We start from the raw sequence: 22,460 nt of genomic DNA on the forward strand, positions 1-22,460 counted from the left end.
CAGTGCCACTGAGACACTAATTATGCGTTTTATTCATTGTCCAAATTAGTCAAGAGCTCCTGAATTTCTTTCTCTGTCAAATAGCGCACACACGTGGCATGCTGACTCGTCACGGCTGTGCTGCCAAGATGCTGGCCAAGAGACGCTGACGTGCAAGCATGCGCTCCCTCTGGTGTCAAAAATTCACTGCCACTTATATTTGTGTATATGTTCTCTCCATAGGCTGGTGGCACACACCCGCACTTTTTTTTTTTTTGCGAAAGCTTTCTCGCAACAGGGAGTGGTTCAAAGAGGCAAAACGAGTATATTGGCAGTGCTTGTGTGTGTGTCGTCGCCCGAGTTTTCTCGGGATAGGCAGTGAAAGGGTTATAACTAAACATACGCAGCACACTTGCACGGGGACTCGGAAAGCAAGAAACACAAAGGCAATGCTATTCGGATCAGACCTCGGGAATTATGGAAGCTCCTCCAGTGATCATGCTGATGAGGCCACGCCAACACGACCAAGCTATCTGTGCTCTAGGCAAGAGAGGGATCTGGCGGGCCTTGCTTTTGTTAAGTTTTGTTTCTAATAAATGCTATAGTTAGCATCTTTTAATTTCAAATACAAGTCTCTGAAGTCTCGCACAAATCTGTAAAATGTCATGGGTGTTGTGTGTCAAGTCCTGGGTGAGATCATTTCCCAGGAAACAAAAAAGAAAACCAAATTTGGATGAAGAAATTCCGCGACGCAATCATTACGCATGTGTGATCACTACACTATGAAATACGGCATGATTAAAAGCAAAAAAAAAGTGAGTGTATGGGCCACACTCAAAAAGTTCTCACTCGAATCTTAGTGTGGTTCTCGCGCGAGTTTGTACAATATATTCCAGTTTTCACAGTAGGCAGGGGAGTGTGTGATTGCAGATTTTCAAAGTGCCTAACTTGTGCCCTCTTGTAGAATCTGACTTTTCCAAGTGATAAGTTTGGCTTGCTCGTGTATGTCTCAGGCCTCGAAGCTGGTGTCCAAGTCTGCCTTTCCCGAAGCGGCATCCAACAATGAGTGGGCGCGCTACCTCTACTACCTTGGGCGCATTCGTGCCATCCAACTGGACTACTCCGAGGCCCGGCAACATCTGCTGCAGGCCATTCGCAAGGCACCCCAACACGCTGCCTTGGGATTCAAGCAGACGGTGCGTGTGTACCAACTGCTTCCACTGCAGTTCTAATGAAGTGTTTACTTTTACAGGTGCACAAGTTGGCCATTACAGTTGACCTGCTGCTGGGTGACATACCGGACCGATCCATTTTTCGCCAAGCACCCCTGCGGCGCACTCTGGCTCCTTACTTCCAGCTCACCCAAGGTGATCCTCCTTAGAAGCTTTATTGTGGAAAATGCCACATCATGCTTGGTAACTGCTGATAGTGCAGCACCTGCTACAGGGCATCTTTTCCCATTCGCCCTCCCATAGAACTCCATGTGTACCGCTGATTGGGCACACACCCTTCCAATATGAAGAGGGCTTATCAGGGCGAGTGCCCACAGAGAATAGCACATGCGCACTTTCAGAACCTCCGGCATGCCCAAATTTGGTCAGATTTATACGGGGTTTGCGGCACTGTATTCTTTTTTAGTAGATGAAGTAAATGTTGCGGATCGATTTTTTGCTCAGGCCTTTTTTTTTTTTTTTTGCAAACCAGAGGTGAATATCCACAGAAATCTTATCCACAGAAATCTTACTTTTTAACGTCTTACTCTTTCCTGTCGTCTCTTGAAGAAAATAAGTTAATTATCTGAAGTTCGTCCGCATCGTTTGCTCCCTTTTTCTTTTCTTACTATTGCGGTATAATTGCCATGCATATGAAGTCTCTGGTTTGCGTTTTACAGGCTCAAAAGCTGGGTGTGTACTTTCAGCGTGGACTTAAAATTCGTACCAAACTTAACTGGCATGACGTGTCTCCACCTGGTGCCGCTTATTTGGCGATCCTACACTCTGCCACCAACCTCTCATATGGCTGCATTCATGCGCACAGGGTTTCTCGCATCGAATTGACAACACTAAAGGAAATGCTGACTGAGCTTGAACGAGCTCAGTCAACGGCTAAGGTTTGCTTTTCGGGGGGGCTGTATTGCCTCTTTTGTCGTTACCCCTTTTGAGCTTCCATGCCATCGTCAAGCATGTTCCAAGCGACCATGAAGCAGAATGCAAGACTAATGCAGGGGCTCGGCCCAAACACAAAGCAATGTTTCTTTGGCATCGTGACAGCGTTTCGGCTACCACAAAACAGGGTGGAGAGATCCTGGTTGCTCAAATAATTATCTCCTCTCCATTGCCAGTCGTCCCATTCAGTGCTCATGGGAATTTACTGCAGTTGCAAGGGGGACAGCGACGGCTTCTTCCACAGAGGCTAGCCATGAAGTAGGAGCACTGGCGATCAGCCACACTAAGAAGATGCAAGTTCATCGTGTACATGCGAATAGTGAGCACTGTTTAGAAATGTCACAGGGAAGCAGGAACTGGTACTTCGAGGCGTTAAAGGGACCAACAACTGGTCACGACGTGTGATTCGATCCTGGTAAAAATGGAAAGACAGTGAAATATAGTGACAGATTCCAGCATCCTTTTCGCAGACTATATCGCCGCATCTGAGTGGAGACCTCGAAAGCCGTCACGTTCACCATCACCAGGACGCCACGTGTCACCGCAACGCCCGCAGTACAGCAGTCCGACGCGGGACCGTAACTAAAAGCAGCAGCCGATGGAGGTGCGCGTGCTGTTCGTCGATACGCTGCACATCCCTGGCAACAAAACTTCACTGCCAAAAGGAGACCTGACACGCCACGTAGAAGCAGCGGAACAAAGCCGACGTGGCCGTGACCCGACGGCGCGAAACGCGAGGCGGCGAACTACGACCTTGACGTTCTTGTCGACGGCCACAACGCCACCGCTCCCGTAGATACTGGAGCCGACTATTCCGTTGTCACTGGACAGTTCGCTGTGAAGTTAAAGAAAGTTACCCCTGGCAGCAAAAGCTTTGTTTAGGAGATTATACGATGCTCTCGCGCATCGTATAATTAATGCTTGCGTCGTTAATTGAATGAGAACAATTTTGCGTCAGTTCGAAACGCCCGCCAAAATACCATAAGAAACTAGCGCCCCGCAGCGCGGGAGCACCTAAGATCACGTGCACTCAAGCTTTGGTGTCGTTGAAAGCGCAGTTTTCAAATCGGGGCCCTGCGCGTGGTAAAGAATGAAATGATGCGAGTGCTTCGGTTGTGTTAAGCGCGTTCGGTAATCGTTCGGTGACCGTGAATCTCCCGTTTGTCGTCTTTGCCGTTTTCCCGCCGCTCCCCGCGCCCTCGCCTCCGGAGTAGTAGCTTGTCGTCGGCGTTCCCGTTGAGCTGCCGCATGCCGTGCCTTACGTTTATTTTCATCCATGGCAGAAAGAGAATGTGTGGTCTGGAACACGCTTACATACGCATTTGCACCGCAGCGTCCTCTCGTGTATTTTCACTCCAACGTGCATTGTGCTATCGTATTGTCCTGAGTAAAGGGGCATGGGACGCATGCCGGACGGCGGAGTGCGTGCATCGATGGTGTGCGGAGAATGGAAAAGTACCCGATGGTGTGCACTCCCGCCACATCCACACACGCCATTGGCCGGGGAAAGGTGCGTGCCACGCGACCCGAGCTGAGGTGAGGGACCCCTGGAGAAGAAGCAGTCATTGTTCGGTGGAATTGGCCAAGAGGAAGGTGGTGCAAGCCAGCGTCGTGCCCACGACTGGAACAGCAGGGCCCAGTTCTGGGGGCAGCGTTGCGCGAGGCCGTCGACCTTGGTGTCTACCAAGCGAGGCTTGCCGGGCTTGCGGCAGCCTCATCACGCAGTTCTCGTGGCACCTGCGGCACTACCCCAGCTCGACGAGACGACGACAATCACCGGAGAACCACGTCGACAGTTTGAGCCTGTGGCACTGCGGATAGGCCGAGGGTTAGGCCTAACCAGACAAGACCGACATTCTTGACGAAAGACCGGAATGTCAGCGATGAGGACGACCAGCGAGGCGGTGGATCGACGACTCTAAGACGTCGACAGGAGCAGCGACGACGGGACAGAGCGTCGACTTTGGAACCGAATCGAGGCAGCGAACAATACGTAGTAAGAACGTTCTATTCGTAGAGCGACAGACTGAGACGCCATAATGGCCAGACGCTCGAGTAAGGGTGAGCTAAGCATAGCTCGAATGCTTTGCGATGTTAGTTTGTAATGTTAGTGATTGCGCACTAACTTAGTATTTTTGCACTTAATACTTTTTGTTGTAAATTTTGAATGTGTTAACGTTGTTTGCCATGGTGTGTGCGATAAAGAGTGTTTGCCGTGCCACCACGGTCTCCCGTCCCTCTCTCTCCCAACTCCATTCCGCATTGCAAGCGCTCCCGAGATACGTGACACGTATGCTTGATTGATGGTCGGTATTTTTATGGTATTTTGACGTTTTTATTTTGTGGCAGAAAGAGAATGTGTGGTATGGAACGCACCTCAACGAAGTGAATGATGATGAGTGGGCGAAGCTAGGTCCTAAGTTCTATAATCTCTATGTTGTAGTCGCCGACTAGTATAAAAGGTTTGTGCTTGTAGGAGTTTTATATTGTTCTGTCACAATTATGATTGATAGTAGTGTACTGTTCAACCTTTTTTTTTGTGTCTCACATATGTTACCAGAGCGTTGCCCCATATCATGTAAATTGAGTGACACAAAGTGACATAACGAGTCAACGACAATGCTCGGTTCTAAGGTCCATAATGTGTACGTTGAAGTCACCGACTAGTGTAAAGAGTTTGTGCTTGTAGCTGTTTTATATTGTTTTGTCACAATTATGATTGTTATTAGTCTATTGTAAACCTTTTTTTTCATTCACGTACACAACTGTGTTTTGACTATAGCAACGGTTTTCTAACCACCATGACAGTGGACAGTAAGCGTCGACTATAATGCTAGGTCGTAAGGTCCATGATGTCTACGTTGAAACCGACGACTGGTATAAAGGGTTTGTGCTTCTAGGTGTTTTATATGATTCTGTCACAATTAAGATTGATATTAGTCTATCAGGGTTCGCACAGACCCTTGAAATTCTTGAATGTCCTTGAATTTGATAACATTAATTCAAGGGCCCTTGAAACTCCTTAGATTTAAGTGAGCTCCTTGTAATCCTTGAAAATTTAGTGGACTTTGCTTCAGTATAGCAAATGAACGACGTATTTCCGTAAGTCGCACTGATTTCAAAAACGCGTTTACTGAGGAATGTTCGCGAAAACATGTAGTCTTGACAGGAGAGCAATAGCAGCAAGTTTCGGTTTCGAAACCGGCAGCGCCTGCGTCATCTGGCAACAAATGTGAGCCAGAAATTCAATCCAATCCAACGGAAGGTACAGTAGAACCCCGCTGTTACGTTCCTCACTGCTGCGTTTTCCCGGCTGTTACGTCGTTTTCCGCCGGTCCCGGCATAGCTCCCATAGGATACAATGTATTGGGAACCCCGCTGTTACGTCGTAACTGTCGGACCGTTCCCGTATGATACGTCGCGAAGTGCGCCCGGAGCTGACCGAGTGACTACCAAAGAGAGCAGCCATGGTGCATTTTCACGCAGCTTGGCCTCGTTTGACCGTAATATTAGCCGCATGAGAGGCGCAAGCAACAGAATCTTTCAACTGATGCAAACAAAAGCTTGGCCTTCGAGATTCAAATTGCAAAGATGGCGTCTATGACGTAACTGCTCGCGAAAGCAAGGCCTTCGAGATTGGCATTTACTATTGACAAAAGCATAGCCTCTGAGATTCGCATTGCACAAACATGGCGTGTATGACGTAATTGCTTGCGAAAGCAAGGCCTTCGAGATTGGCATTCACTTCTGCCATCGCGTTGGCGTAGACTCATCATCATCGTTATTTGTCGGAGAACGGGAGGAGTTCGAGCTGGTTGGAGCTCGCATGGTCGTGCGTGCGGTTCGCGGTCGGACTCGCCGCGCCGGTCGTGATTGCGTGTGCTTAGTTCTTTCATGCCTACAGCTGTTGGTGTTAAAAAAATCACATACGTTGATTACATTTCTGTGGATAAGGCCGTCCTAAGCTCCGCGTTTCTATCCATCGACTAGATCGCGGCTGAGCGCGCCAATTTTCGTGCTGCATGTAAGAATTGAAATAAAATTCTGTACCACTAAATATTTTGCCGTTTTTCCTGTTTTTCGGCTCTTACGTTTCCCGTCTCTTACGTTTATTTCCTACGGTCCCTTCAAAAACGTATCAGCGGGGTTCTACTGTATACAGTGAAAGCTCGTTAATTCGGATTTCTCGGGACCGGAAAAAATGTCCGAATTAACCAAATGTCCGAATTATCGAATGGTCGAAATAAACACAATAAATGCAAGAGTTTTTTCAACATACCTTTACTTTACAAAGTAATCGCGGATGCGTGTCTGTTTTCGAGCAGAAATTTGCGCAGACACAATTTTTCTGAGCCCTTTAAGGTGCTCAGCAGCTCGCATGCTGTCTGCAGTGCCAAAACAAAATTCTTCAAGGATGACGAGGGCCTCCGCGACTTCCTTCACAGTGCGAGGGGGCCCGTGTGGCTCATGGTGTGGCTGCTCCTCTTCAGGCTCTTCGTTCTCGGATTCGTTGCCATGCATCACTTCCTTGACGATTTGCTCATCAGTCAGACAGCCGGCAGTGGCAACGCCATCATCAATGCCGATATAATCCTCTAGTGTCACTGCATCAGGCATAACACTTCCGAAATCCTGCCTAACGTTGGCACCGTCGTCCGGCGACACTTCGGCATCGCTGGAGTCGAGTACAACAAAGCCACTGTGCCTGAAGCAGTTGGCAATGGCGTGCGCAGGCGTGTTCTGCCACACATACGCAAGAATGCTAACTGCACTCAGGAGACTCACGTCGTATTGTTTGCCGACGTCATGGCACAGGAGCAACTTCTTGTCGGCAGAGCCCATTTTTCAGGGCACGCAAAATTTCTACTTTGGTGGTGAAGTCCTTCGCCTCGCACTTGGGCCGCTTCGCGGGCATTGCCATCGGCGGAGAGTGCGTTCACACGAAAAATCAGCACAAAAGCACCAGCAACAATCAAGCTAAAGGAGCCGTACTGAATCGTTCCTCGATAAAACGACGTTCAACGATGCAGCACACCAACGGGAACAAAGCACACGCGAAGAAAAGGCGTTCAACCAGTCTCAAGTCGAGCCAAGTCAACAATTGATGTCCATGGCGATGCTGCGTTTGAGCTTCACTTCTGTTCCGAATTGTTCTTTTTTCGTTCTCGAGCCTCGCCAGCGGCCCGAAAGTCGCCGAATTATCCGATTTGCGGTCAAATATGTCCGAAATAACGAGCGCCCAGTCTCATAGAGTGATGCGTATATTTACAGGGACCACATGACGTGTCCGAATTAACCGATTTTCCGAATTAACGAGAGTCGAATTAACGAGCTTTTACTGTAGTAACGGTCGGTCGGTCGGTCGGTACTCGGTATACTTGGTCCGTGCGTTGGCCTCGCGTGTCATTTCTCGGTGAAAGTTCGCGTTTGTGCTGTGTCCAATGCCTGCAACTTTACTTTGACAGGATGCCAGGCGGAAAGTGCAAGTTTCAGTCTGCGTGGCGGGAGCACAGCGAGTATCGTCACTGGGTGAGGCCGGAGACAAGCGACCCTTATCGAACGAAGTGCGCAGTATGTCAGAAGTCGGTCGACATTGCAACAATGGGGGAGTCGGCGTTGAAGAGCCATCAGAAAAGTTCCAAGCATCGACACAAAGTTGCGGCAGGCGAGGGCTGCTCTTCTGTCACGAGTTTTTTGCAAGCAGCAGACGTCACAGAAACGACTTCTCAGCGGGAAAACACGGAAACATCCTCTCGAGCTGCAACCCTTGACGAAGACTGCAGAAGGCATGACTCCGTGATTGAAGCCGAAATTTTGTGGACGATGAAAGTTGTCTTCACACTACTCATACAGCTCCAGTGGTTCAGTTTCCGAGTTGTTCCGAAAGATGTTTCCGAATAGCGATATCGTGAGAAGCTTCACTTGTTCGGAAAAAAAATGCGCGTACGTCGCGTGCCATGGTCTGCGCCCATTTTTCGCTTCTCAAGTCTTGGACATGATGGAGAAATCTGAACATTTTGTTGTCCTTTTTGATGAAACGTTAAACGAATACCTGCAAAAGAAACAGCTTGATGTTCACGTGAGACTGTGGAACTATTCTCAGGTGACAACAAGGTATGTGACATGGGCATTCATTGGCCACAGCACAGCGGACGACCTCATGAAGAATTTGTTGGAAGCGCTGGTGTCCTTTCCGATGAGCAAAATTGTTCAGCTTTCCATGGATGGCCCCAATGTCAACTGGAGCCTTTTCCACAAGTTCCAGCAGCACATGAAAAATTACTTTTAAGTTCAGTGTTTGGATATTGGATCGTGTGGCCTTCACACAGCGCATAACGCCTACAAAGCTGGAATGCATGCAACAGGCTGGCCAGTTGACACATATTTGTCCAGCTTATTGTCAGTCTTTCATGATGCACCGGCCAGGCGAGAGACAGTGTGTTTCCACTTCCTTTTGTATCTCACCGTTGGATCGAGAACGTGCCCGTAATGGAAAGAGCCCTGGCCACATGGGAGCACTTGAAGCAATACACTGAAGCAGTGAGTGGCGGCAGGCTGACCGTGCCAAAATGCAGAGCATATGAAAACGTCAGTGCTTTTCTAAATGACCAGCTTGCACTTGCAAAACTGAACTTTGCACTAAATGTTGCCATGGTTGTGCAGCCTTTCCTTACTGTGATTCTCCCAATACGTTTTTGCTGGCAAAAGAACTTGAAAGTGTTCTGAGGAGCCTTTTGTCAAGGTTCGTAAAGTGCTCTGTAATGACAAAAGCCACCAGCATCACGAAGCTGCTGCGAATTGATGTTGAAGATGCTGCCGTTTACACAGAAATTGAAAAGGTGGATGTTGGACGTGCAGCTGAGAAGATTTTGAAATGCTGCAAAGCGAGCGCCAAGTGTATTCTTGAGTTTAGGTACGAGTGCCGGAAGTTCCTCGTCAACATGATCCCTAAAGTCATGGAGAGAAGTCCTCTGAGGTACCCTGTCGTTCGTGGGTTGTCATGTTTCGACCCCACAGAGATGTCCAAGAGAGACACGTGCCTTGGGAAGCTAAAAATTGTGCTTAACTGTCTAATCGACAACAAGCTTCTCTCTGAGCACAAACGCGACATTGTGTGCGCGCAGTACATTCAGTTTTGTCTAGAAAAACGGCGTGAACTACTAAACTATGAAAAAGATCATGAACGTCTTGACAGTTTTTTCATGCGGCTGCTGAGGCACGATGCTTCATTCTCGCAGTTATGGGCTGTGGTGAAACTACTTCTCCTCCTGAGCCATGGGCAGGCCTCAGTGGAATGAGGCTTCAGCATCAACAAGCAGGTTGCGGTCGAGAATTTGGCAGAGCTGTCGTAAATTTCTCAACAAGTTATCTGCGAGGCTGTGAAAAGCCATGGTAGCCGCTGAACGTTCCGAATTCAAAAGAGTTGAAGGCATCAGTGCGCCAAGTTCGGCATAGGTACGCTGCATACCTAGTAGTGATGCAGAACTATCGATGGTACTATCGATACTATCGATAGCTGAGTCACTATCGAACTATCGATGGTGAAAAATACTATCGATAGCACTATCGATAGTAAAAAATTCGATGGTACTATCGATAGTATAAAATCAACAGCGCGAACTCACTGCAGAATAAACTTGGTTCCCCGTGCGCCTGGTACATAGTGCAGCCGGAGGAGCAGGCTGAAGAGCACGAAAGTTGACATGATTGTGTTCTTCACCAGAGTGCTTTGCTGACACATGATCATAAAGTGAAACTGTTCAGCGGTAGCGAAAAGGAAGGCGTTACATGTGGTGGGACTCTGCGGCTTCAAATTATATTGCATTTTATGATTTAAAAAAAGATATCAAGAAGTTCATTGTAAGGTGTAACTGGTTAAATTTGGATACAAATTTATTGATGGGGACATTCCGTCATTTTCACTGCGGAAATAATTAATTTCTCTGCCAAAAATTGCTCATAAATTAAGCGAAGCTGGTAGTAGGCTATCGCAAATATTTTGGCAATATGGCCGGCCAGCAACCGCATCATTATTCACACCACTATCGATAGTATTGCCACGTGGTTGTGACGGTGAAGAATGCTGCAGCAAGACTAAGAAATACGGAGCTCTTTATTTGAGTGAACTTGTTCCCAGAAAATCTAAACTCATAATACAAGCGATGCATGCTGCGCACTGATAGCGACTAGAACAGTCGTCGGCTGTCGAGTGATCTGATCATCTGTGGAACACGTCATCGTTTATAGATCAGTCATCGAATCTTGCAGCGTTATCGCTGGTGCTCGCATAAGCTCTCAAATAAACTTGACTATTCGCGTCCGACGCTTAATCCCAACAGAATAACTCAAACAATTGTGAAGCTGCTCAAACATTACGACGCGGTCTGCGTCAAACGTTGCTAACAGTCTTTTTGTGGGTGAAACCCGAATACGTCAAAACAAAGCAATAAACACGCATGGCAGTAATATCGCTATAGTATGCAAGGGTTGACGCTTGGCAGGGTTGAAGCGCTCTTTACCTCTGTTGTCCCGTCCCTTCCTAATCGTTCTATGCGCTGTTAACATTTTGTAATGAATCGCTATAGTAATATTAACGATGGTACTACCGATTGCACTCTCGATAGTTTGTCGATAGTAGCACTATCGATAGTTTGTATACACTATCGATAGTTTAAAAAAAACTATCGATACTATCGATAGTCAATTTACCGATAGTTCTGCATCACTAATACCTAGACGAACAAAAGAAACAAGCACTGTCACGGCAGGCAGCTCCAATGAGAAAAGAGCTCAAGCAAGAGCTTGATAAGATGCGCGGAAGGAAGTCAAAGCTTCAAAAAACTCTCAAGTGCCTGCTGGAATCTGCGGACCGTTTTTCGGAAAAAGCCGAAGCGAAAAACGACCTTACCTACTTAGTCAAGGCAAACAGCTTTCGTCGAACTGCTAAAGAAAAGGAGCTGGAGATAGCTTCTGTGGAAAAAGAAATCCATGCAAAAACTGCACTGCTTCCATAAGTCTTGCTTTATGCAAGACTTTATGCAAGTCAAGGAGTGTAAGCAAATAAAATTTTGCTAACACTCCTTGAATTTTGCCATTTTTCATCCTTGAAATCCTTGAAAACGCCTTGAATTTTCAGTCAAATATTCTGTACGAACCCTGGTCTATTGTTAAGGGGGGAAGCGGGTCTTTGAGACCGAAAATCAAAAAAAAAAAAAATCGAATTTTTGAAAATGTTTTATTTGGATTCTGCTGCTACTGATGCATAACCTCGCCAATTTTCATGCGTCTTAGATCAGTATTTTAGCCGTGACAGCATTTTACGTGCCATCAGCGAGCTAAATGTTTAGCGATGAACGCGTAAAAAACGGGCTTATTCAGCGCCGCGCTGTTGCCGTTTTACGTCCCTACGGCAGCCATCTTGGTCGCATTCGAAAGAGCCGCGCTTTTTCTTGAATATCCCGCCGCCCTTGTTTCCGTCCACTCAGAATTCACGTAGAAAATCCGCGCCAGAAAAAGGTCCCTCCGCGTGAGCCTATTGGCACAGTGAGCCCACGTGACTAAATAACGCCTTCCGATTCGTCGGGCCTCCCGCGCTGTCTGCTGCAGCGCACGCAAAGCGGCAAGTTGATGTCGCCGTAGTATGACTGTGTTGTACTGTGTTGTTCTCGTCGATTTACGTCCGTAAAGTTCCAACCCGCGCAAGCTGGCAAGAAATTGGAGCAGGCGTTTTTGATCATCCTCAACAAAGACTGCACGTTGCGGCGGCTTACTGGCACGGCGCCAAGCGAGCTAGACGAAGTGCGCCGCAGCCGCCGGGAGTGAATTAGGCCTACGCTCTCGGCCGCGTTTTGGAACTTTGATCGTGGCGAAGCCATATCGAAAGTTGCGCAGCGCTCATAAATTCGAAAAAAAAAAAGAAATCGAGATCACGGCTCGGGTGCATTAGAAGCTGTGGGGATCGAGAGCGTCCTCCTACCTGGCGCCTCGTTCCCCAGCTGCCGCGCGCGTGCCGGCCGCGTAGCCCGGGCGCACTTAGGCACCGGCAATCGCCAAGATGGCGGCCAGGGCGCCTCCTTGTCTGGGCGAGCCAAGCGTCGGCTCCGTCCCGCGCTGGCATGTCCGGGCACGCTACGCTGGCGAGCTGCGCGGGCCTACGTCACAACGCAGCGCCATTCCCCATTGGGCCGCTGGTGACATCCTCCTCTCCTACGAGCTAAGATGCGCCCGACGATTCGCTCGTGGCGGGAGATGCTCTCAGGCTAGCACGAGAGGTTCACGCGCTGCTCTAGCATGCGGCTTCTCGTTCGGTGCTCGACCGCTGCCCTTTGTGTGGTAGTCTTAGCGCCGCTGGCAAGCGTACTCGATCGGTCTTGCGGAGTTCCCCTTACGGCCTGCAAGCCTGTGACTGTTGTACTGTGCTGCATCTTGGGTTAATAAACCCGTTGTTGCTGTTACCCTGCCTCGTGCGTGGTTTCTGCGCCGTGTCGGAGAAAACGACGAACCCGGCCGCAGCGTCGTCGCACGCAGCGGCAGTGGAGAACGTCGCGTCCCTGCACGGTCGCGCTCGTAGGTAAGCCTAGTGCAAACCTATCTCCACATAACTGGCGCCCAACGTGGGGCCCGAACCCACGACCCTGAGATTAAGAGTCTCATGCTCTACCGACTGAGCTAGCCGGGCGTTGACCTTGCAGCGGTACAACTTTGTTGTGCGCTACCGGAAAGGGAGTTCGAACGTCGTGGCCGACGCCTTGTCGCGTGCCCCCGTTCTGGCGTCTGACACTTATGTCCGCCACTCCCAAGAGCACTCGCACCGAGTAGACTCAGGGGCCCCTGGCTCCAATGGGTCGAAAGGCGTGAACCCCGACGGCGCAGTGACTTTCGAGTCGACCGCCTCGGGTGAGGACGCATACCTGGTAGACCCTGTAACGTCCGCCGGTATCGTCTTCAGCAGAGAGGACCTACTTAAGGCACAGCAGGACGATCCGTTTTGTCAGCAAATTGCTGACGGGCTCAAAGAGCTGAGCTCCCAAGAGGAGCGAGGCGGTCAAGCCGCCGGGCGCAAACGGACAGCTGGTATTGCTGTCGGCGCCGAGTGCCGGACGCAGACTGGTATTGCTGCGGGCACGTTGGATTCGTATCTGCTTGATGCTGATGGCGTTCTCCTGCGCTATGTCCCATCTGAAGAAGCTCCCCAGGAGTCTTTCAAGGTGGTGATACCCCGCAGTCTAAGGAAAGCCACCCTCGGCTATTTCCACGACTCGCGGTTGGCCGGACATGCGAGTGGCCTTAAGACTTTTCAAAAGTTGTGCCGCTCTGCTACCTGGCCTGGCATGAAGCGTGATGCCCTTCACTACGCCCGCTCATGCCGCGTGTGCCAATGCATGAAGCCTTGTGGTGGCAAGCCTCCCGGGCTCATGCAGCCGATCGACAGCCAACAACCCTGGCAAGTCGCGGCCTGTGACATTATGGGACCTTTCCCAAGAAGCCGGAGAGGCCATGTTTTTCTCCTGGCTGTCACAGATCACTTCACGAAGTGGGTCGAGCTGTTTCCCCTTCGGAAGCTAACGGCACGCGCAATCTGGGACAAGTGGACCGAGGTCTTTACCCGCTTTGGCTTTCCGGCGGAGTTGATCACGGACAATGCGTCCTACTTCACGGCCAAGGTGTTTGTGGATGCGTGTGCTGCCTTTGGCATTAAGCACCGCAAAACAACCACGTATCACCCACAGGCCAACCCGACTGAGCGGATAAACCGAAACCTCAAGCCCTTGCTGACAGCCTTTGCGCAGCAACACAGGGATTGGGATGCCTTTCTTAACGAGATAGGCTTCTCGTTGCGGTCCATGGTGAACCGTTCAACCGGGTACACGCCCGCTTTCCTCAACTTTGGGAGAGAGCTGCCTAACCCCATGGACCGCGTTTTGCGGGGCGGCAGCGGGGCGTCCGCCACAAAAGCCGGCCCGTCTGGCTACGCGGCGGAACTGCGCTCACGGATGGACGCAGCCCTCGACCTGGCGCGTTCCAACCTGGCAAAAGCGCGAGCTGGACAGAAGGCTCAATACGACCGGTCGCATCAGGAAGTGCACTACGATGTCGGCGATCTCGTCCTCAGGCGCAATCACGTCTTGAGTGACGCCGCCAAAGGCATCTCTGCCTCCCTGTCGGCCAAGTGGTTGGGCCCATACAGAGTGCAGACCAAAATGTCGCCTCTGGTGTACAAGCTGGCTGACTCCCAAGGGAGACAAGTCGGCGGTCCAGTTAACGTCTCCGACCTCAAACCTTTCGTTGCCCGCAGCAACGACTTGGGAGGGGGGGAGGCGGTCACCGAACCGCGGGAAAACCGTGAGAAGGCTGGCTCCAAGCCACGCCATCGGTACAACCTGCGGAAACGCACCTAGGCAACCTTTCTCCCACTGACAGGTAGCTGGACTTTATTCCATACCATGACAGTGAATGGAGAATAACCGCTAAGGTGCGGCGGCACACGTCTGGAAGTGGTAGAAGGCCCTCTTGGCCGAAAATACCATCTGACGTGTTGTCCAAGCCATAACCTGGCAATCGCCCCCTTTGTTGGGCAGCACTGTCAGGCAGGCACCCTTTTTGGCAAGCCGGCTATGCCGGGGACATTTCTGTCCACTCCTGCGTCACCCTGTCGTCTCCCTGCGCCTGGCTCTACCGTGCCACCAGCCTGTTTCTGACCAGCTGGCCTGCTGTTCCCTGGTCCTCCCTGCTGTGGCCTGGTTCCTGCCTTCTGCCCTGCAGCCACCTCCACCCTGCCTAACCCACCTGGCAGCTTCAGCAGCCGCGCCCGGCGGCTGGTCCGTCCACTCAAGCTGTGGCCCAGGCCCAAGCGTGGTCGCTCCGGCTTCCGTTCCTGGCTGCCTGCTGTTCCGGCCTACCGTTCCTGTGAGGCCCCCGTCCCAGCGACTTTCGGCGGTTGGCTGCCGCACGCAACTGGCAGCCACGCCTCGTACGTTCCCGGCTGCCAACCTCTCCAGTCCGGCGAACTTCAAGCGGGCTGGCTGCCCGCCCTTGTGCAGTCTTCCCCGTTCCTCCTGGGCTGCGGACCTTCCTCCGGCAGTGGGCTCTCCCTGGTGGTGGAACTTTTGGTGGAACTTTTGTGTGGCCATGGCCGACTTTTGGACTTGTACCTTCAGGAAGACGTCACCCCCCTGTTGGACTTTGCCCCGTTGGCCAGCCCCCTTGCGGCTGAGCTGACCTTGCCACTTGGCCTCGGACAGCCTCTTTCACAGGCTGGCCTCGGTCTTTAGGAGGGGGGAATGTGGGGATCGAGAGCGTCCTCCTACCTGGCGCCTCGTTCCCCAGCTGCCGCGCGCGTGCCGGCCGCGTAGCCCGGGCGCACTTAGGCACCGGCAATCGCCAAGATGGCGGCCAGGGCGCCTCCTTGTCTGGGCGAGCCAAGCGTCGGCTCCGTCCCGCGCTGGCATGTCCGGGCACGCTACGCTGGCGAGCTGCGTGGGCCTACGTCACAACGCAGCGCCATTCCCCATTGGGCCGCTGGTGACATCCTCCTCTCCTACGAGCTAAGATGCGCCCGACGATTCGCTCGTGGCGGGAGATGCTCTCAGGCTAGCACGAGAGGTTCACACGCTGCTCTAGCAGGCGGCTTCTCGTTCGGTGCTCGACCGCTGCCCTTTGTGTGGTAGTCTTAGCGCCGCTGGCAAGCGTACTCGATCGGTCTTGCGGAGTTCCCCTTACGGCCTGCAAGCCTGTGACTGTTGTACTGTGCTGCATCTTGGGTTAATAAACCCGTTGTTGCTGTTACCCTGCCTCGTGCGTGGTTTCTGCGCCGTGTCGGAGAAAACGACGAACCCGGCCGCAGCGTCGTCGCACGCAGCGGCAGTGGAGAACGTCGCGTCCCTGCACGGTCGCGCTCGTAGGTAAGCCTAGTGCAAACCTATCTCCACAAAGCGCATCCAGCGGAGGACGGCGTGGTGGCGGAACGCGGTTCATCGGTCAAAATGCCGACTTCACCTGTGTCGGCGGCTGCCTCGACGACATCAGTGATAGGAAGCGTGGTAGAAGGATCGACACGACGTCCTTGACTAGCGCCGATCGTGCGCAACAGCAGAAAAAGACTGAAGATAAGATCTCCTGCTTATCGGCAACTTCCGCTAGCGAGCGCAAGCTGCGGACACTCGCAACAGCGTGCGAGGGCTCTGACCCGTCGGCGGCTAACTACGGGATCGTCGACTTCTCCGCAATCAACAAACTGCTTGAAAGGACATGCACAGGGGCCGTTTCGATTGGAAAATGTGATAAACTACTCTCCTGGTGTCTTCTAAGGCATTTATTTGCGAAGTAAAGCATTTTTACTTGTGTAGCGCTTCTTGAAGATACAGAGTTTTGTTTTTTGCTTTTTTCTCAGTTTCAATTTTTTGGCCACCTTTCATTCTTTTAACGAGCGTTTCTCGGCTTTGGTACACTCGATTTTGATCATTTTTGTATTACTGAAAAGCTGGATGTTTAGTGAGTGCAACAAAGTGTCATATGTTACTATAGAAAAGCGTAAGTTTTTACAAGAGAGAAAATAACAAAAATATATTTTCTCAGTAATCGAATGGCGAACTTTGAAGCTTCATAACTTTTGTTGTAGGAAAGCTAGAACCATAAAATTTGCTTTTTGCACTCTTTGATAACTGTAGAATGCAATGACATTTAATTCAGCAGGATCCGAATAGCCAATTTATTAAAAAGGTGATTAAACAAAATTTTAATGAATGAATAATTTAAAAAATAATCGTAAGGGCTACATAAAAACTGAGTTCATATTTGATATTTACACATGTAAATACATGATCACCGAAGTTTTCATCATCCTAACTTAAATAAAAAGATGCTTCATGTCAAAGTGCCTCTTCCCCCCTTAACCTTTTTTACGGGATTTTACACGGTGCTGTGACGTGACCACGAGCAACACCACACACCGGACAAGCCTAGACCCTAGGGTGCTTCGCCCTTAAAGCTAACCGTGATGCTCGCGAACTTGAGCCGAATACAGACACCTCAGTAGGGGCACGATGATAGCATACATCGACGAAATCGTGGCCATCAGCGGTGCATTTGCCATTTCAGGTTCTGACGAAGCTACAACGACTACCCAATACCTCAACCATCCTTCGACATTAACCCGGCAAGTCTTCCCGCTTGCCAACAGCAACAGCTCTGATGCCTTGTGCTGCAGTGCAAGGACTGTTTCTCGTCATCATCAAGAGTCTGACAAACTCTTAAATTGCGCCACGGAGAAACGGGCGCGAGCAAGGAAGACAGGGACGCCGAACTGCTCATGGCAACGAGCCCGATCAAACTGCCTTCAATAAAAAAATCCGGCAGATCCCACGCACTGTGGGAGTCGATGTAATGTGAAGCAGCCAGCAGAGAGCTGCATACATAGCCTTGTTCCTTTTTGAGGAAAATGAAGTCATTCATGTCATGACATCTAGTTCGCTATATATCCCATGTTTCTCATGCATGTGTGCATGTACAATCTTTTAAATGCGAAGCATTTCTTAGCGAACCTTTGGCACTTTGAGCGTTTTTATCTACGTATCTGTCTGTCTGTCTCTTTAACTTGGTGTAGACCAAAATTGGCATGGGAGGGTGAGAGGATTTGACGAATCCGACTGTCTAGTCGTGACATAAATAATGCGAAAATCCTGTCACGTATGTTGTCAAACCTTTTCCTCCAGACACGTGTGGCACGTACCCGTTTACCACAGGCCATGGTATATGGGTATGTGCCACAGGTGATTGACAGTTTACATCTACCCAGGAACGGCAAGAACAGACATTGGTAATATTGGCAGCATTGACCCAACGAATTGAAAGAATAAAAATTAGGATCCCAGCACGAATTGAACCCAAGCATGGCTTGTTCGCACTGCCAGGAACTGGATGACTTGAAACGGAAAAAGACACACACACAGGGTGAAGCGCGTACTAGCATCTGTTTATTTTCGTGCCACACACTTCCTTATGTATGACCCCGGAAAAGAAAAGAAAGTAAGCCAAATGAAAAAGCCTACGTTGTGCAAAGTGAAAACGTCATCATCCACGTCAACCACATGCAAGGCATCATATCTAAGTTATCATGCCTGTTTTCAAGAAATCTGTTGTTTTTTTTTAGATAGGATAATAGAAGGTGCGCTAACGCAACCTTCACTTCTGTGAATAAAATAAGCCTCTATTATTTCTCTTTCCGTTTGATCAGCTGCTCGCTTCAACACTCCTGTGCCCGAAAAAGATGGCTTACATTTGCACGCCGCGCATTGCGGAGCCAGGTTACCAGGTTGTGTTAACAGTGAACATGCGTAGTTATGTTCTTTAAGCCAAACGTTAAGACACCGGCCACTCTGGCCGATGTATTTCTTGTCACAAGAAAGAGGGATGCCGTACACAACAGCATCTGTGCAGTCCACAAACTTGTTCCTATGTTTGACAGTGCAAATGTTTCCCTTCCCTTCACGGTGTTGTGCGTTAACTTTTTTGCAAAGTCCCTTCAATTTCAGGGGTGCCGAAAAAACAACATCGAAGTCGTGTTTAGCCGCAATTTCTTAATCCTATGTGAGAAGTGATGAACATAAGGGATGACCACAAGCTTACGCCTTTGTCCACTCGGGTTTGAGCGAGAGGGCGCCTTCTTGCTGGAGGTAACGTTGCGCAGTTCCTTCTCGGCTACCGAGCAAATCAGCTTATCAGGGTACAAGGCCTGCTTAAACCTAGCAACTTGTCTAGAGATGCCATCTTGAACAGCGTGCCTACACAACTTTTTTATGGTTTGCTGGATGCATTGCAAGGCCACATTTCTTTTGAAAAGTTTCGAGTGGCCCGAGTCAAACCTAAGCAGCTCCTTCTCTCCCCTCGGAAAATATTTCCAACAGGTGTGATGCTTGCTCAACATAATTTCAATGTCCAGGAATTTGATAACACCTTCAAATGGTTTTTCCAAAGTGAAATCTAACCCTTGGAAGTGACCCTCAAACAGACTTAAAACATTTTCCAGTCTGCTATGATCATGCACATCAGGGACACAGAATGAATGAATGAATGAATGAATGAATGAATGAACGAATGAATGAAAACAAATTTTATTAGGTTAAGCAGGGCGCGACTTCGTCAAGGACACAGAAGAAAATCATCGACATAGCTGAAGCAACCGGTAATACTTAGTTCACCAAAGAGTAGTTTCAGCGATCAGTTGCCTTGGGCCATATACATGTCGGACAAAATAGGAGCAATGCATGACCCTATGCAGATTCCGTCTATTTGGCAAAATAAAGTCCTCATATGCAATGTAAAAAGAGTTCAGGTATAAATTGAGGACATCCATAAAAATCACCAACACATCGCTTTTTTTTTTCCACAAACCTGGCTTCGCCAAAGTCCTCTGTGCATTCCTCCACAGCTTTCAGTAACGGCTTGCTAGGAATGTTGAAAAACATGTCCTTCACGTCCACCGACACATGAAACACTGGCCTTGACGTCCAAGGGAAAGCAGTCACCTCTTCTGATCCCCGGATGAGGAACGGGTCTGTGACAGCTGTTTTTGCAAAAACCTGGCAATCTGCTTCTGTCATGTCCCTTTGTCCTGTACAATTGTCCTGAACGGGTGCCCTTGTTTATGAGTCTTGACTAGGGGTGTGCGAATATTCGAAAGTTTCGAATATTCGTCGAATATTACATTCGAAATATTCGTATTCCATTCGAAAATCGTGTATTCGATAATTTCGAATATTCGAAAAATTCGAATATGCGATTCGATTATCATGCATAAAATAACTCGTCTTCCACATTTCTGCTGCGTTCGTATCGCTAAAAACGTTGCCGAGAGGAGCGATAAACATCGTAAGTACACGGAGGCACGATATCTGCCTGCGATGAGCGCCCCAATACGTATGATTTATTGCTGGTGCATCTCCGACGTGCAGCGCTGTTGGCGATCATGTAACCGTACATTTTTCATATGCGGCCGTAACGTGCCGCACTACCACTCGTTCACTATGCTGGACCACTTCTGAAGAAAGACAGTGACCCATGTGACTGGTGGCGGACTGTAGGCACCTTCAGATACGCCACTCTGGCAAAGCTTTGCTCCATGTACCTCCCTATACCAGCCACTTCTGTTCCAAGCGAGCGTGCCTTTTCAGTGGCGGGGGGGTCTTGTCTCTGTTAGAAGGGAGCGCCTGCTGCCTGATAATGTGGAGCAACTCATATTTCTTCATGATAACATGTAGTCATTATTTTCATTGTGCCGTGACATTTGCTTGTGTTGTGATGTGCATTGTGCTAGCCTGGACATTGTGTTCTGGTGATAGCAGTGTATGGTGTGTTGCCGGTCAGGCTGTTAATGTTTCTTTTTTTTTTTTTTTCAAATAGCTGCATGTTAAATAAAATATCGTTACTGTGGAGGCATTTTTCCTTTGATATTCGATATTCGATTCGATATTCGAAGGTGGATATTTGTATTCGATTCGTATTCGAAAAATTTGATATTCGCACACCCCTAGTCTTGACGGTGAAAAATGGCCTAAGCGAGAGCTGCTTACAGGACTTCGCCTCCCTCTCTCATTTGTCCAACCCAACAGATAGGCACATTTTGGCGGCTTGTGACCATAATCTTTGTAGCCTTCTCTCGCCCTCTTGTACAGGCATGAAGTTTCTGCCAATTGCTCCCAGGCCTTTCTGCTTTAGCTCCGACTTTTCGAGCACAACAAAATGTCCAGTCTTGTCGGAGGCCTATCAGAGCCATGTTCTCTGACCTAAGAAACCGAACGGTTCCCTTCGTCTTTGTCTTCATGCTTCTAGGTTTAGGAACTTTGGAACACCCTGGTTTAAGAACACCCTGGTGACCTGGCTGCGCAATGCGCGGCGTGCAAATGTAAGCCATCTTTTTCGTGCACAGAAGTGTTCAAGCGAGCAGCCGATCAAACAGAAAGAGAAATAATAGAGGCTTATTTTATTCACAGAAGTGAAGGTTGCGTTAGCGCACCTTCTATTATCCTATCTCAAAAAGAAATAGATTTTTTGAAAACAGGCATGATAACTTAGATATGATGCCTTGCATGTGGTTGATGTAGACGGTGATGTTTTCACTTTGCACAACGTGGGCTTTTTCATTTGGCTTACTTTCTTTGTTTTCCTGGGTCATACATAAGGAACTGTGTGGCACGAAAATACAGTTGCTAGTACGCGCTTCACCCTGTGTGTGTCTTTCCATTTCAAGTCGTCCTGGCAGTGCGAACAAGCCATGTATTCGGACCAACTAGCCCCCATAGCAGCTTTACTTGAACCCAAGCATTCTGCGTGGCAGTCGGGTAATTTACCACAGAGCCACGCCAGGTCTAGAAACTGAATAATAGGACATGTTTACCAGCGAAAAAGACGTGGACGAGAAGAGGGAATGCAGGACAACGCTAGTCCTGTAGAAACTGCTTTGGAAAAACACTTTATGCAGGCATAATGTTGGTGCAACGTCAATTGTGATTGTGGTTCTGGGTATCTAATGTTATAACAGCAAGTAACACTACGTATGTACTTCTACGATACAGGCGTCATATCAGATTAACGACTGTGGTTCCAGTGTTGGCTCCGCTTCTATAGCAGTCTAATAAACATTACATTTGTGTTCATATGATCCAGCAAGCTATAGTCAAGCATTGGTCGACCTCGGGGCAATACGCGAAGGAAAGTTACGTATGATATTCACATCATCGCACCATAAGGTGCACTTCGTTGAGATAATACAGACGTATGTGCTCTAACGTGAGTGCTTACATTACGTCAGACCATAGGTTACCCTTTAAGCGGCAGTGTTGTCAATGTGCCTGGTAAGCCCACGATGTGCACACTACTACACTTCCAAAAACACATCGATCAACCTCGGTAACGCTTGGCTCAGAGCCAAAAAGTGCAGCATAGAACTACTCGCCGACTGCTTCGCATGAAACCAATTCCCATCCCACAAGGCGTGGGACCTACCAAATATTTTTATATGCGGGCAATTTTTGGGCTCGTTTTATATAGGAAAAAAGGTCCGCATTAGTCGATTTGTAAGTTAAGAATAAAGATTCGCTCAAACCTCCTCCATTGAAATGCTTAGCTGTCATTTTTAAAAAATGTAATCTACCCTCCTTGGAGAAGTGCAGGGTTGTTCCGCGGGCTTATTCAGGCAGGCTGTACCCATTTTTTGGGCAAGACAGAGCGTCACTGCCCATATTCATAGTTTTTCGATTATGCAATACCCGGGTTATATGACGGTTTTGCATGGTCCCCTCAGAGTCGTATAATCGGGGTTCC

At 49.2% G+C, this 22,460-nt stretch overlaps 1 protein-coding gene and 1 non-coding gene across 2 annotated transcripts in view; one reads left to right on the plus strand and one right to left on the minus strand.

Annotated features, from left to right (window-relative positions):
• Positions 1 to 22,460, plus strand: part of LOC119394571 (26S proteasome non-ATPase regulatory subunit 3) — a 197,177-nt gene that overhangs the window by 99,602 nt on the left and 75,115 nt on the right. Inside the window, exons 7-8 of the mRNA XM_037661893.2 lie at positions 993 to 1,175; positions 1,232 to 1,346. Coding sequence (XP_037517821.1) covers positions 993 to 1,175; positions 1,232 to 1,346 — 298 coding nt within the window. The remainder of the gene's footprint in view (positions 1 to 992; positions 1,176 to 1,231; positions 1,347 to 22,460) is intronic.
• Positions 12,750 to 12,822, minus strand: Trnak-cuu (transfer RNA lysine (anticodon CUU)). The gene has a single exon. It is a non-coding gene; the product is annotated as a tRNA-Lys (tRNA).

Source organism: Rhipicephalus sanguineus, chromosome 5 (genome assembly GCF_013339695.2).
Source record: "Rhipicephalus sanguineus isolate Rsan-2018 chromosome 5, BIME_Rsan_1.4, whole genome shotgun sequence".
Lineage (NCBI taxonomy): Eukaryota > Metazoa > Arthropoda > Arachnida > Ixodida > Ixodidae > Rhipicephalus > Rhipicephalus sanguineus.